Raw genomic sequence first — 15,428 nt, 5'->3', positions numbered from 1 at the left:
GTTATCCGGGGGCAATCCTCTCGCCGGGCAATGAGCCATGCTGGAAACATCCCAAGTCCCACGCCTGAGCCTGCAGCATGTTGGAATGATGATGGGATACAGCAGTGAGGTGGAGAAAGAGCCCCTGAGCCATCTGTGAGATGCTGAGATTGGTTTGTGGGGCATGCTACGACTCCCCCCACAGCTGCCTCCATGCATTTCTGCATCAGGAGTGTGACCTCCCCAGGCACAAATAATTTCTCCTTCAGAGAACTTGCACCCATGTCAGGGATGTTTCTTTGCCTGGGGTGTAAAATCCCTGCTGATGTGGCTGTGAGGGCTTAAAAATAAATGGTTCCATTGGTACTTACGAGTGAGGAGTCATGAAGATGCTGGTTAAAAATCCTATGAGGCCACGTGGCTTTGGTGTCCCGGGATTTCATGTTTCCTTGTGCCTGCCAGGCTGGGTGGACCACGAGTCAAAGGTTCAGAGAAGGGGCACAGCACTGTTTTAGGGTCCATACTGCTCCACATGGTCATAACAGGGCTTGGGTGTGTTGGATTAACTGGGGTGCATCTGGCAGGATCTATTCAGACCCCTCCTTCTCCTTCCCTCCCCAGGACCTGAAGAAATACGGTGCCACCACGGTCGTGCGAGTGTGTGAAGTGACCTATGACAAGACCCCCCTGGAGAAAGACGGCATCACTGTCATGGTAGGTGTGCAGCAGGATGGGGACTGGGGGGGCTGCCCCAACACCACCCTTAAATATCTCATCCCTTGGGGCTGTTAAACACCCCAGTAGCCCAGTACAGCATCACACTGAGGCAGCAGCAGAGTTGGAAGCCCAGCTGAGCTGAGCTGAGGCTGGTGCTTTAAAAAGAGAAGTGCTGCCCACGCAGCCGAAACTGTGACTCACCCGGCTGAGTCGGCAGCTGCCTTCCCTGCCTGTTGCTCAGGCTCTGAAACGTCCAGGGATGAGAGCGCCTGATCCCACGTGGAAGATGCGCGTGGTTCTCATTACCCGCGGCGTTATCTTATCCTGGGGGGTGCTGTGAGGGTTTTTTGCTCTTCCAGCAGCCGGCTGGTGCAGCTGGGGGGGATGAAAGGGAGCAGGCAGCAAGCTGGGAAAGGCAGAGCAGGCAGCTGCCTGGGCTGTATCTTGGCTGATAAGTAATTGGAGATGATGTCAGGCATGATAGCCCTGCCAGGGAGTTCAGCTCCAGCTGGGAAGTGAGGCTCTGCTCATTATTTAGGGAAGGGTTTGGAAGTGCCTCGTGTCTCCTGGGGTGGTCCTCTGTGTGTAGGACCTCTTCATATAGCTCTGTCTGTACAATGTATATCCTAGAGAGAGAGGAGGCTCTATCTTAGATCCTCAGGGATATAGGTGGATAATCCCGTGGCTCTCTAGATACAGATCCTCCAGATGCAGATGTCTCTAGATATAGATGCAATCTGTGTCTCTACAGGATATATCTTGGAAAGATAGCTGTATCCTACATATATAGAATCCATATGTTGGAGATCATGTCTGCTCACTTAGACACCAAAGTCTGCATTTTACCCCATTTCTAACTGGATCCTCCAGTCTGAGTTTCTATATCTAGGATATATGTACCTCTTTACATCTCTTATATCTCTCTTATGTGGAGAGATACATATCTAGGATATGTTTTATATGGAGAGTTAGAGAAACTATACGAGACACTGAATAGAAATTAAATAGCTTCTATATCAAAGTTTTTATAACCACATAGAAAATATATAAAGTAAATCAAGAGATATCTATAACCTGGTTTTCTATAGATAGATGTATTTCTGCAGACACAGAACTATATAATTATATAAAAATCTCTGTATATTTTAAATATATATATATATACATATCATGGTATATATTTTTATTTGGTATACGCAGTTTGGTATATTTTTTATCTGTATCCTGATATATATATTTGACATATAAACATATACTGGTGCACAAGTCTGATGAGGAGCAGCTGAGGGTGTTTAGCCTGGAGCAAAGGAGGCTTGGGGAAGATCTTATCCTCTCTACAACTCCCTGAAAGGAGGTTATAGCCAGGTGGGGGTTGGTCTCTTCTCACAGGTAACAAGCAACAGGACAGGAGGGAATGACCTCCAATTGCTCCAGGGGAGGTTTAGATTGGTTATTAGGAAAAACTTCTTCAATGAAAGGGTTGTCAAGCATTGAAACAGCCTGCCCAGAGAAGTGGTGGAGTCACCATCCTTGGAGGGGTTTAAAAGACCTGTGGATGTGGCACTTGGAGACCACATCTGCATGGTTTACTGGTGGCCTTGGCAGTGCTGGGTTAACAGTAGGATTTGATGATTTTAGAGGGCTTTTCCAACCTAAACAATTCTATGCTTCTATATATAGACCATATATAGGTCTATATATGGAGAAGGTTCTGGGGAGACCTTAAAGCCTCTAAAGGGGCTGCAGGAGAGCTGGACTATTTATACAGGCATGTAGTGATAGAACAAGGGGGAATGTCTTTAAACTGACAGAGGGCAGATTTAGATAAGACATAAGGAAGAAGGTTTTTATCGTGAGAAGGGTGAGGCACGGGTTGCCCAGAGAAGCTGTTGGCTGCCCTGTCTCTGGAAGGGTTCATGGCCAGGTTGCAGAAACCTGGGATAGTGGAAGGTGTCCCTACCATGGCATGGGGCTGGGTTAGATGATATTTGAAGGTGCCTTCCATCTCAGCCATTCCATCAGAAGATGATGCTGTGGTGTGCTGTGTCATCCCTGGTGTGAGCTCCTGACCTGCACTCATGGTTGCAGGGAGGAGACGGCCTTGCAGGAGGAGATGGCCTTGCAGGAGAAGATGGCCTTGCAGGACAGGCACAGGCCAGGCAGGTGGCTGGCTCAAGCACTACAAATACCCTGAAGCCCAGTATGCTCCTTTACTATCAAATCCCAGCAGAAGTCACACCACCTGTTCAAACGCTGCAGTGAAGCAGCTTATTTTGCCATCTCACACCAAGGATGACTCCAGCACAGCAGCTTAATGACTCACCCCTCAAAATCTAGGATTAGGGCCTGATACCCCCCTACCCTTTGGGGCTCACCAAGCCACATCCTCTCCAAGTGATGCTGCCCTTCCTGACTCTCTCTTCCACTACTGCATAGCCAGTGGCCAGGCTCCTCCTGACAAATCTGTTTTGGGAAAGAAATCACCATTTTACAACACCCCTCATAACTGAGCCCATGGCTGAGAGGTATCAAATGCAGAACCCATTTGACCAGCTTCCTCATCATGCTCCAATTTTGAAGCCCTGCAACTTGAGAATAAAGCTCAGAAGACGGGATTTTTTTTTTCTTTGTCCTTTCCTGAAGGATGGTATTTAAATGGCCCCATTTGGAGTGATTTCCCTCCCTTTGACTCTCTCTCTAGGGCTGTGCTAGCAGGAAGCTGAATTTCAGCACTGCATCAGGCAAGCTCTGAGATTTCAACCATCTTCAAGCCACCTTCGTTCAAATCCCCCACAATGTGCTATGCAGTGCTGGAATTAGGAGCTGGCAGGGGGGGAGGATGGGAACTGCATCACCCCAAAGCTCAGTGAGGTCATCTGGATGGGGAATGGAGCATGGGGTGGCCATCCTGGGCTGCAGAGGCAGGAGGTCATGGGGACCATGTTGCAGATCCTACAAGTGCTCCTAAAGGCTGAACCTGCCATAGAAGGTGGAAAGACTCCAGACCTTCATTTGTGTGGCTTCAAACCCTGAGCCAAAGCAATCAGGCCCAGATGATGCCACAAAACAGCCTTCACAGAGCTATGCCAGTTCTGGCACTCTTCTACCTCCCTGTAGCTGAGACCCCAAACACCATCACCCTGAGTAAAAAACAACCCCTTAAAGGTTTCCCCCAAAGACTTGACAGAGTTTCTCTCTTCCCTACCTTGCAGGATTGGCCATTTGATGATGGAGCGCCTCCTCCCAGCAAGATTGTGGAAGATTGGCTCAACTTGTTGAAGACCAAGTTCTGCGAGGACCCCGGTTGCTGCGTGGCCGTGCACTGCGTGGCTGGCCTGGGGCGGTGAGTCTGAGCCCAGCACCCCAGCTGCCACCCCTCATGAATACAGGAGAGGGAAAACCATGCCAGCTCTCCTCTTTCCCTTCCCCAGTCCCCCTTTGAGTAGGGTTTTCTCCCAGCTGCCACCTCTTCACAAAGGCAGGAGAGGGACAACCATGGCAGTGCTCCTCCTTCCTTTTCCCAGTCCCTCTTTGAGCAGGGTTTTGTGAAACCCTAGTGGGAATAAGTGTTCATGGGGGGGATCTGCTACCTGGCCTTCTCCTTGACCTTTAAATGATGGATATCAGCCTCTGGGCTGTGTGACTAGGGAGTGACAGCCACTGCTTTTGCCTTTCAGCGCTCCCGTCCTTGTTGCACTGGCGTTGATCGAGAGTGGGATGAAGTATGAAGATGCCATCCAGTTCATCCGACAGTAAGTGAAGCAGTGTTGTGATGTTAGGGCAGAAAGTCCATCTCTGAGGGAATGGAGAGATCTGGCATGTCCTCCCAGGGTTTAGTTTTTTTGGTGACACCTGGGTTGCTTTTCTCTCCTTTGGGGACGGGTAAACAAGGTGTTGGCATGGAGTATCCTGTGCCTTTGCCCCTTGCTGGGGCAGCTGCTGGAAGCATCCCTGAGGGACTTTAAGCAGTCACCCCAGCTCTGTCCCACATTTCCTCTCCAGCTCTCCTTGTCCTGGGACTTGCTCCTGGGTGAGCAAGGAATGCTGCTGGGGTCAGTGCCTGTCTCTGTCCTTGGAGGGTGCACCTGGCTTCAGCCTCCAAAATCCCCTCCTGCTCCAGGCAGGAGAGCTCAGCACCCCAACAGGGGTGGTTTGGGGTTGGGGGGATCTTGTGCCACACCTCTGACTATTCTGGCATTTCTCTGTCCCTACAGGAAGCGCAGAGGAGCCATCAACAGCAAGCAGCTGACGTACTTGGAAAAATACCGACCAAAGCAGAGACTCCGATTTAAGGACCCTCATAACCACAAGAACAAATGCTGCATCATGTAACCTCAATGACCTCTTGCCAAAATCCGTGCACAGACCCCCAGGCACTCGCACACATCCCACCCCCTCACCTCTTCACCCAGCCCTGTGCTCCCCACACGCTGCCCCTGTGCCAGGGCTGGGCTGGGGACATGGAACATCTCCATTGTGTTCCAGCACTCACAGCACACTCGTCTTGCTGGATCCCCAAAAAAGGCTGCTGTCTCCAGCTGCAGCCCTGAGGAGGGAAGGCAGCACTGCCCTTTGACTCTCAGTGTTAGCAGGCAATGAGCTCGTGTGACCGTTCTTCATCACCATCCTCCTCCCTCCTTTCCCCTCCCGTTGCACTGAGAGGGGTGGACAAAGGGTGCTTGGTTTGGGGTGATGCAGGCAGGGCTGTGCCAGCTGAGAAGGGATGGGGTGCAGAAGGGCCAGAGCACCCCCAGAAAAACCTTTCCCCACCTCTTCCCCATAAATAAGGGCTGCAGCAGCAGGGATGGAGGTGGGGGTGGCACAGTGGCCTCAGGGGGGAAAGTGATGATAGCGGGGAGAGGTGATGGGCTCTTAACTCAGTGACCCTTGTGACCAGTGGAAGGGCTGAGCTAAGACCTCCAGCACCATTCCCTTTCTCCTGGCCCCTCTGTCACCTCACCACCTCTCTGTTGCCTCAATGCCAGCCAGAATGCTGCAGATGGGGCTCGCTAGGAACTTGCTCCAGTGAAGGCAGAACTTCTGGGAACCTCGGGGATGCCAGCAGGGCTTTTAGGCACTCAGCTCTGCTGGGATGCTGGATCAGTACTGGGTCCCCCAAAGTGTGGGGCACTTTTATTTATAGCTTCCAAATTCAGTGCCCAGGGTGGTGGGTTCTCTGCTGTCGTGTCCCCATCCCTGAGCTGTGGCACAAATCCCAATTCTGGCTGCAGTGCCCTGGGGACACAGTGTGCCTTTCATGGCACATCCATGTCCACCACCACCACTGCATTTGCTGGCAGAGGGGCTCGGCTGCAGCTTTCCTAGGGGATTTTGGGTGTTCCTGGCAAGAGCACATCACCAAATTTTGCACCTGCCTTTTCCATATCTGTACCGAGGCACCTGGCACCCCTGGCACACACCCAGGTGGGGTGGGCTCAGAGCTGCCACTGAGCTGGGACATTAAACATCTCTCAACTTTCTGCCTTTGAATGCTTGCAGCAGTTGGAGCAGTGGGCACATAGGGGGTGTGGGGATGTTTTTTTTCTTTTAATGAGGATAAAAAGAAATTTGCTAATTAAAGGAAAAAAAAAACCAACTTAAAAAATACCCTGTTTGTCTTCCGCACATCCTCTGGCATTTTCTCCAATCACTGCCCAGTAGAGCCCAGGAGGTGACCCATGGTCCCCCAGACTTGATCCCCAGCACTGTCACAGCTGGCTGCCATCCACTATCACCAGGACATACATGTGGCCCAGGGCATGCTCCAGGTGGCCTTTGGGCTTGCTGCTGCTCACCCCTCAGCTGCAGAGCATCACAGTTGTTGGGACAAGGAGGGCTGGTCATCCACCTCGTGGGGTTTTAGGCTGACCTGCTTGAGATGCCCTCAGTGCCCTGTGTTGGATCTCTCCAAAAGGTTTGTGTGCCTTCCAAAACGTAGATATCCAGAGACATTTGCTTCAGGGTGTTCATCCCTTGGGACAGGTGGTGAGGAAGGCTGGTTAGACACCTTCAGTACCTGCAGAGGTTGGGGACTGCTTTGTACCACCACATGGGTGGGCAGCAGAGATGTTTGGAGCTGTTTCCAGCACCACTTCACCTGTTCTGATGGGGCCAACCCCACTGCAGTGCAGGGAAGGCCATCCTTTGGGATAAGCTGTGGTGCTGAGTGAGGTGGGGATCTTCTACACATGGCCCTGGAGTTGTCAAACCACACACCTTGGACCTGTCCAACACTGTGGGACAGCTCTCAGTCCCTTGGAGTCTTCTGCTCTATCCCAGGCTGTTGGTCCCCATGACTCATGGAGAAGGCAGCAATGGCCAAAGGGTCTGGGTTGATTTGGAATAGTGAATTGGGCTGATAAAAAGGCCTTACCCTCTATTACAGCACCCTGCTGGGTGGGTCACCATCCCCTTCCTGCTTGGGTCTGTCCTCCTGCTGCTAAAATAGGTGCTGCTTCTTCCCCAGGGACATAGGAGGTGGTTTGGTATTGTGGTGGTGACAGCCCCAATCTCTGCTAGCCAGGAAACCTCCTGATCCCATGCCCTTCCTTATGGGACCTGTTGCTTTATGGGCTTGGAGACGTTTCTGCCCCGGCAAGATGAGGTTTCCTCACCCATGCTCGTGGCAGCATCACCTGGAACATTGACCAGGGCAAGAGGTCCTGGGATTCAGCCACGATGCCTTTGAGTTGGAGTCAGGCTGGGGACAGAGGGATTTGAATTCAGCCTCTTTTGGCCATTCTTGAGTGAGACTTCACTCAGGCCTCAACTTGGGGGGCTGGCTTGGAGGGAACATGAGTGGGACAGGCTTTGCTTTATGTAGCATCAACCCAATCACCTTAAAATGAGGGAACTTCTGGTATAAAAGCAGTCCTTGACCTGGCCGTGTGGCCAAATCCTGAGGGCATCTGGCTAGCAGAGTGGCGTCTTGATCCTCCTCAGTTTATGAGTCACTGCAAAAAACATCAAAAACAACCACCAAACCAAATCATGCTGATTTAATTGTACTAGATATTTTTTTTCTTTTTCTCATGGATTTCTCCCCTTTAACCCTAAAATGTGCTGCTTCAGTGGAAAGGACACCTTGGCAGACCAGGAGCTGCTGTTTTGCATGGAGGGCTGAATTCAAAAGTTTCTCTGGGTTGGACGGGCAAATATTTGGGTTTTTTTTATATGGACTTGGACTCCTTCCTCTGAGGTACCAGCTCCTCAATGTTTCAGCCTAGGGAGGGTTACAGAAGCAACAGGTTGGGAAAATTGAGAGGTCTTCCAAGGGGAATCTGGGTTAGAAAACTCAAGAGCTCAAAAGTCTTGAGGCAGTTAAGCAGGAGGGAAGGTTGAAGCTCAGTAGACAACACCACAGCGAGGCTTAAGCAGCCAAGGGCTCATGGTTTGGGCTGGTCTTGAGTTCTCTCCTTGTACACTAATCCTCATTTCACCTCAAATGCCAAGATGCTGAAAGGAGAGCCTTAAAAATCTGATGTATTTGCCAATGCTGTCACTGCTCCGGTTGTTTCCATTGAGTCTTGGCAGATGTCGCAGGGAACAGACACCCCCGTGGCTTTGACTACAAACCAGTCACCTCATCCTGCCCTTTTCACCAGAAGCAAAGGCTCAAACTGAGTTTTAAAATTTCTCACCCCTTTGCACTCGCTCACCCTCCATGGAAAGCCACCACAATTTGCAGGGACAGGGGTCCAAATTGGTGTAAGAACTTTGGAGACCCAAGGGATGGCAAAGCAGGAATGTAATCAAACCAAGAGCCTGTAGCCTTTACCCAGGAGTCAGTCATGGCTTAGCCTCATGTGAGGGAATAAATCTGAGCAAGAACTTGTAGCTGTGTCCTCTCAGCAGTGGCACACAGCACACATCTGCCCTCAAATATCCCTTCTGTTGTTTGTTTTCCAGTCAGATGCAGCACGTGGAGGGGGTGGGATGGTGGGAAGGCAGGAAACGTGGCTATCACAAATGTCCAGCTCTTCATTTAAGAAAGTTCTGGTGACACACATTTAAAGACTTTGCATTTGTAAATTCATATTATGAGTCTTGCTGTAAGGCTGACACTGGTGCTTGGACTGGGAGCTTCAGAGGTTTATGAGGAACAGATTTCCCGAGAAAGCAGAGTCTGGCTCTACCCACAATAGAACGAGTCGTTTCCTTTTTTATTTTTTTCATTGGGTTTGTTTGGTTTTTATTAGTCCCAGTGGGAAAGCGCACAGGGAGATTCGTGACTTCCATGCAGTTTCCAAGGTCTTGTGTCTTATTTGCTGCCAGCATGCTGGGTAGGTGCAGCTTGGCGGGTGGGTTTGGATGGGATTCTGTCTGGTGGGAGACAAATGTGGCTGGTTTCTTGGCACAGAGGGGGGGTCCTGGGCTGGGCTCTTGCAGACATTCCTGGGGAGGGGGCGTTCCACTGCTTCCCTTCAGACGCTGATCTCCCAATGAACTCTCCACTTCCCTGCTGTTCCTTTCTGTGCAACAAAGAACTGCATATTTTCCTTTTTAACCCCCTGGGCGACCATAGTAGTGTGTAGATTAAGCCCAGATGACTTTTTTTTTTGGGGGGGGGGGAGGGGTTTGGTTTTGGTTTTTTGTTTTGGTTTGTTTGTTTGTTTTTTGTTTTTTTTTTTGGTCTGAGCCATAGCTAAATTATTGTACCCAAATGCTTTTTGTATCAGATGGCATCACTTTGAATATGCAGATGAGGTATAGGATCTTGACACTTTATAACCTTTTTAAAAAGAAACTTGTCTGTTTACTTAATGTCTTGTGTAAAAAGGAAAAAAAAAATGTATGCCTTCGGTAATCACTTTTTTTTTTGTTGTTTTTTTGAGTTTTATGAAATTACAGTGGTTACACTCCAGCAGCGAAATAAAAAGCATTCACTGTTTTGTACATCCCTGTGTGCCTGCTAATGGGAATTATCAGGATGTGGGAGGCAAAGGCAGAGCTGAACTCTGGCCAAGGGGGGAAGTGTATGGGGGAGTTTGTTCCGGCTGGAGAAAAGAGAGCTTCAGGAAGACCTTAGAGCACCTTCCAGTGCTACAAGAGAACTGGAGAGAGAATCTGCAAGGGCTTGGAGTGACAGGAAAACAGGGAATGGCTTCAAACTGTCAGAGGGGAGCTTTAGATTAGGTACAAAGAAGAAATTCTTGTCTGAGGGTGGTGAGGTCCTGGCGCAGAGAAGCTGTGGCTGCCACATCCCTGGAAGTGTTTAAGGTTGGATGGGGCTTGGAACAACAGCCTGATCTAGGAGAAGGTTTCCCTGGCCATGGTGGGGCAGTTGGAACTCTGATCTTGAAGGCCCCTTCCAACCCAAACCATTCTGTGATTTTATATCCAGTAGAGTATGGCCTAACCTTGATTGGACACCCTGGAATACACCCAGAGGAGACACTACACACACTCCCCCTGATCGTCTCATGAAATCAGTTGGGTTTTAAACTTTGCTCCCATGACCAAGGAAGGCAAAGACCAGAGTCTCCATGGAGGCTGAGGAGTTGGAGCTTGCATAAACAGGCTGGTAAGCAAGGAAAGCTAACACAAAATTGTGCTAGCTCACAAGTAATTACATGGGGTTGCATGGAAGAGTGGGGAGGAAACTCCCCTTGTGCTGCTCTAGGCTCAGGAAGGCTTTTAAGCCAGGTGCCAGCTGGGAAGAAGATAGAGGTGAAGCAGTGTGGCGTGGCCAGAGCTGTCCTTGGATTCCCCCAGCACTTCCCAAATGCTTGGCACAGCAGATCCTTATCTCCTGCAGGCTTTGAACCGCAGCTGCAAGGGGCACTGCCTCCTCCTTGTGCAAGAAGCAACTGGGCCTTCAATCAGCCTAATTGCTGCCTCTCCTCTCAAGCAGGAGGGCCAGGGGGACTGCTGAACACGGCTTGTGTGCTGGAGAAACACCCACCCGCGCTCCTGCCTGTACATGCTGTCTCCTACCTGCTGCATTCCTCCTTGCTCTCCGTCACCCAAAAACATGCACCCCTTTGCAGGCCAGATCCCAGCTCTCCATGCTAGGCTGCTGCCACTCCATGCACAAGTCCCTGCCCTCCCTAAGAGGAGTACTATGAAAGTTCATTAAATTGAGGGGTTCTGGAAAAGGCTAAGCTGGCCACTTGCAGGGATCAGCCCAGAAAAGCTGTGGATGTCCCATCCCTGGAAGTGTTCAAGGCTGACTTGATCTTCTCGAGTGGCCCGGCTAGCTCAGTGATGAGGTTTCTCTTCACTCGAGTTTCGAGCCAGCATATGTTTGTGGGGTTCACTGATATTCTTCAAGAATCCAAGTCTATAGAGCGAGTAAAGAAATCAGGGGAGGACTCTCTCTCTCTGGTTTGCATTCCACAGTTTATTTCTGTGAAGAGGAATCCAAAGGACGAGAGACCAAGGATTTGGGGTCTGGGGGGTTTCTTTTAACAGGGTTTCTCGGAGGGAGGGAACATCAGAGAACCAATTATTTTTCTCAGTTAGTACATCTTACAAACTTTCTACAAATCAAGGTTACACACACCAAGATAAGAAATAACAGACACCAACTTCTTCAAATGCCCACAAAGGTGTAGGAGTATTCTCCACAGAGGGGCAGAGGGGGAGAGAAGGGGGGCTTGGTTTCCTGGCAACACAGGGGGGAAAGAAAGGGAAGGCAAGGTAAGCATGCCCGCTCAGCTTCCATAGGTCAGAGGCATTCTGGGACAGGAAAAACAAAATTAGAAACTTCCGTATTAGAAAGAAGGGTCTCTCTTCCCCTAACCCCGTGCTTTTCTGGGCTAAAGAAACTTCAAGCAGCTGGAGGTGCCAGCACGGTCTTCTGTTTACTCTATCCGGCCTCTCGCCGTGGGGCTGAGGAGAGAAACTTGTAACCATGGTAACTTGACGCCAGGTAAACAATTAGGAGAAAGAGAAGCTGGGGGGGGTGGGAAATCACAACTAAAAGATGGGGAAAAATACATTTCAAGCTATCAACTACAACACAAGGCCAGGTTGGATGGGGTTTGGAGCAACCTGATCTGGTGGAAGATGTCCCTGCCCATGGTGGATGCAGGGGTAGAACTGGACGATCTGTAAGTTCCTTTCCAACTCAAACCATTCTATGATTCTATTCTATGATTCTCTGATCTCTTCCAGTGGGTGCCATGGTCCACAGTGCCTTAAATTGTTCTCAGCAGAGGATGTTGGTACCTGCAAGGCCCATCACAGCCCCACTGCAGTGTGTTCAGTCCTGCCAACAAAAAAATCAGTGAGATCTGCCCCCACCTCAAGGCAGACATCCACAGTTTGGGTTATCCCTGACTCCCTTTCCAGTCATCAGATCAAGGGACACCACAGATTCAGGAGGGACTGATCTCAGATGGTTATGGACACTCCTTTCAGAGCTCCACCACCATAGAGGAACCCCCAGAACTCTCAGCTCACACAGAAACATCCATACTGGAGACCTCAAAGCCTTAGGAGATGACCCATGGCTCACAGCTTTCCCTGTCCAGGCTCCTAACCCACCTGAGCAAGCCAGGACTCCACAGAGCAAGGAGGCAAAGGTTGCAGGGTCTCCAGTAAAGTCTAAACCAGCCAGAGTCCAGCCTCATAAGACTGGATTAAAAAATGTTTTCCGAGGGGTGCCTTGGTACATTCTGAACCATGATGAAACCTTCCTTTGATTATTTTGGACTGCTGCTGGCTGCCATGGCAAACACTGGCTCTTCCTGGGGACAGCACAGCTCTCATCACTGATCCCACCTACCTGCTGGGGATCAGCCCTTTTGCAACCCCTCCACCTGAGGACATCCTGCTGCCTGAAAGGGTCTCCCCACTTCCCCCTGTGCCCAGGGAGTCTTGAACCATCAGCTGTGCAGGGGCAAAGGTCTCACCTCCCCCCAGGACCTGGCAGACCCGGTGGGTCTGGGCACATGGTGCTGGAAGGTGGGAGGCGCTGCCCTGCTTGCGCTGCAGTACCTGGAAACTCCCGTGCTCGTAGAGATGAAAATGTAGGGCAGCTCTTGGGTTGGAAAGAAAATTAAAATGTTTGCAACAAATATAGCTGAAAAGTCAAGTGGGGAATTAGGCACTGCTTGGCAAAGGTACAGGAATGCAGATCACCAGGGGTGGGTTTTGCCCTGGGAGCTTTCCCTGGGAAACCGAACGAGGGGAAGGAGAAACTCTTTGCCCAGGCTCACACAACAACCCCCACGGTTCAGAAAGGGAATCCTGCAAATCCTTGCTCCATGCCATGACCACAGCAAGGAGCCGTGCTGCCCTGTCTGAGCCGCTCGCTGGGCAGAACCTCGAGGCAGAATTTGTTTTAACCATCGGAGAGAAGGAACATTTGAGTGGCAGGAGGAGAAGAGGCTTGCAGGGAGCTTGGAAAGGGCTGAGTCACTCGCTGTCGGCGTCAGCAACCGAGAAAAGCGTGACTGCCAAGCAGCCACCTGGAGCTTTGTCAGCTCATCGTTTGAAAAAAAAAAAAAAAAAAAAAAAAGGAAAAAAACTCAACTGATAGCCTCTCCCGCATCCCACTGGAGAGATGAATGTGCCGCACGCAGCCGGGGAGCTCCGTGCAGAAGCAGTGGCTGTGAAAAATGCCCTTCCCTGGCTGCAGGTGCTGGTTTCTGTTGCAACATCTCCCTTGGGGCTCGCAGAGCAGAGGCAGCGCTGCTCTCCCACAGCAGCCGGGCAGCCTCCAGGGACGTGCCACGGCCAAGCCGGGCTCGGTCCAAGGACCGGGGGCGGAGGTGATCAGAGAGACCTGGCGGGTCGGCGCTGGCAGAAGGACGCAAGAGCTGCCTCCGCCTCGCAGAGATAACTGCGGCTGACTTCAGCCAGGGGCTGACTCACCTAAGCCAGGGCATCTTGTCTGGATATCAGGTGGAGACAGGGAGAAGCAATGCATTTAAATGAGCTTTGATCTTTAAAGCAAACAACGCCGCCTTGTTTTGCAGCGCTCTGGCAGCCGTGGGTGACAGGCAAGGACGGCCAGGCTGGTTTTGGGGGGCCCAGTCCAAGGCACTCGGTTTTCATGGATGGGTGCTCAGCACTCAAAACAAGGGCTGTAATAAAGGGCTTATCATGAAAACTCACCTGGAGCTGCCAAATACTATCTCGTGTCTCTGTGTTGCAAATCTGCCAGGCTGAGTGAGACAACACAGCTGGGAAATGCAGAGGCACGACTGTGACTACCCCAGCTGCAGAAGTGACACATCTGGGAAGAGAAGTCTAGTCCTTCTGTTTGCAGTTCCTCCCAGTTTGTTCTATCCAGTCTCCACTTCGGGAATATCTCAGGGTAAAGCTGTAAGGAGCTGGGCTGACCCCCATAACTGCCCTGCTTTGAGCAGGGTGCCTCCTTCCAGCCTGAATCATCCTGTAGTCCTATGAAGATCCTGGAGAAGAAAGGATATCTTATAGCTCACAGAGTGCAAAACTGGGTTACTGAAGGAGATTCCAGAGACTCCCCTTGGGGCATGTATCTTCTCCTGACACTGCACCTGTCTCCTCCAGCTCCGTCTGTTATGGCTAAAATGTCCATGGCTGCAGAGGGAATTATGTCAGGCTGCCTGCTCCCCCCACAGACAGCTCAGTATCCTCTCTCAAGTGTGATTGTACTGAGTGTCACAGAATCCTGGGATCACAGAATGGTCTGACTTGGAAAGGGTCTCAAAGATAATCTGATTCCAGCTCCCTGCCATGGGCAGGGACACATTCCACTATCCCAAGTTACTCCAAGCCCAGTCCAACCTGGCCCTGAACACTTCCAGAGATGGGGCATCCACAGCTTGTCAGAGGATTTTATCATCCACAACTCATCAGATGTGGATTTCAGGCTCATCTAAAGCAGTTAAATCACTTCCCTACACGCACCCTCAACTCAACCTGTCTTGTTTTCTCTGAGAGTGTTCCTATCATGAGATGCAGATTTACCACACTCAAAGCCCTGCAAAGAGATGTCTCTGCCTCCATCAGCTGTTGCCATGTGATCCATCATGTCCTGAAGAGTCTGAGCTGGGGCCCCTCACATTTTGATCCCTCAACCCACCATTGGAGTCCTTTCCAGATGGATGACTGAAGTCTGCAGGGAAATGCAGGTGCCAAAGCATACCCAGAAAAGAGCAGTGGAGCTGAGGGAGGGTCTGGAGAGCAACTCTGATGAGGAGTGGCTGAGGGAGCTGAGGCCTGGAGGAAAGGAGGAGGTTGGACCCAGGTGGGGTTGGTTTCTTCTCCCAGGTTACAAATAACAGGACAAGAGGATTTGGCCTCCGGTTGTACCTGGGGAAGTTTTGATTGGACATTAGGAAAAAATTATTTTCAGAAATTTCTTTTCAGAAAGGGTGATCAAGCACTGGAACAGGTCAGCCAGGGAAGCTGAGGAGTCACCATCCCTGGAGTGGGGATGTGAGGTATTTAAAAGGCTTATAGATGTGGCACTTAGGGACACAGTTTAGTGGAGAACATGGTGGTTCGAGGTTAATGGTGGGACCTGATGCACTTAAAGGTCTTTTCCAACCTTAATGATTCTATGATTCTTAGCTTCATACTACGAAGGCCTGACCAGTCCCTATGGGTGTTTGTCCTTTTTCCACCCCATTTTTCTCCCCTCACAGCTTCTTCAGGAGCAATTTCACATTTCTAGCTCTAGGAGAAAAAGGCTACACAGCTTTGGGCCAAGGATTTTCCACTGAAGAAACAGATCCAGGCCCTGGTGATTGCCCACTGACCACCACTTTTTGAGATCTGTCAGACAGCCAACTCTT

At 50.6% G+C, this 15,428-nt stretch overlaps 1 protein-coding gene across 2 annotated transcripts in view; it reads left to right on the top strand.

Annotated features, from left to right (window-relative positions):
- PTP4A3 (protein tyrosine phosphatase 4A3) overlaps window positions 1–6,176 on the top strand; it is a 39,041-nt gene extending 32,865 nt beyond the window's left edge. The window contains exons 3-7 of one of the 2 annotated variants that reach the window (XM_058831291.1): window positions 601–693; window positions 3,909–4,039; window positions 4,374–4,448; window positions 4,699–4,748; window positions 4,911–6,176. In XM_058831291.1, the coding sequence (XP_058687274.1) occupies window positions 601–693; window positions 3,909–4,039; window positions 4,374–4,448; window positions 4,699–4,748; window positions 4,911–4,945 (384 nt within the window). In that variant the 3' untranslated portion in view covers window positions 4,946–6,176. The remainder of the gene's footprint in view (window positions 1–600; window positions 694–3,908; window positions 4,040–4,373; window positions 4,449–4,698; window positions 4,749–4,910) is intronic. The other variant, XM_058831289.1, reaches the window with a different exon arrangement.
- The last annotated feature ends 9,252 nt before the right edge of the window (window positions 6,177–15,428 follow it).

Source organism: Poecile atricapillus, chromosome 2 (assembly GCF_030490865.1).
Source record: "Poecile atricapillus isolate bPoeAtr1 chromosome 2, bPoeAtr1.hap1, whole genome shotgun sequence".
In the NCBI taxonomy this organism is placed as follows: domain Eukaryota; kingdom Metazoa; phylum Chordata; class Aves; order Passeriformes; family Paridae; genus Poecile; species Poecile atricapillus.
This window is presented reverse-complemented; position numbering and strand designations above follow the sequence as displayed.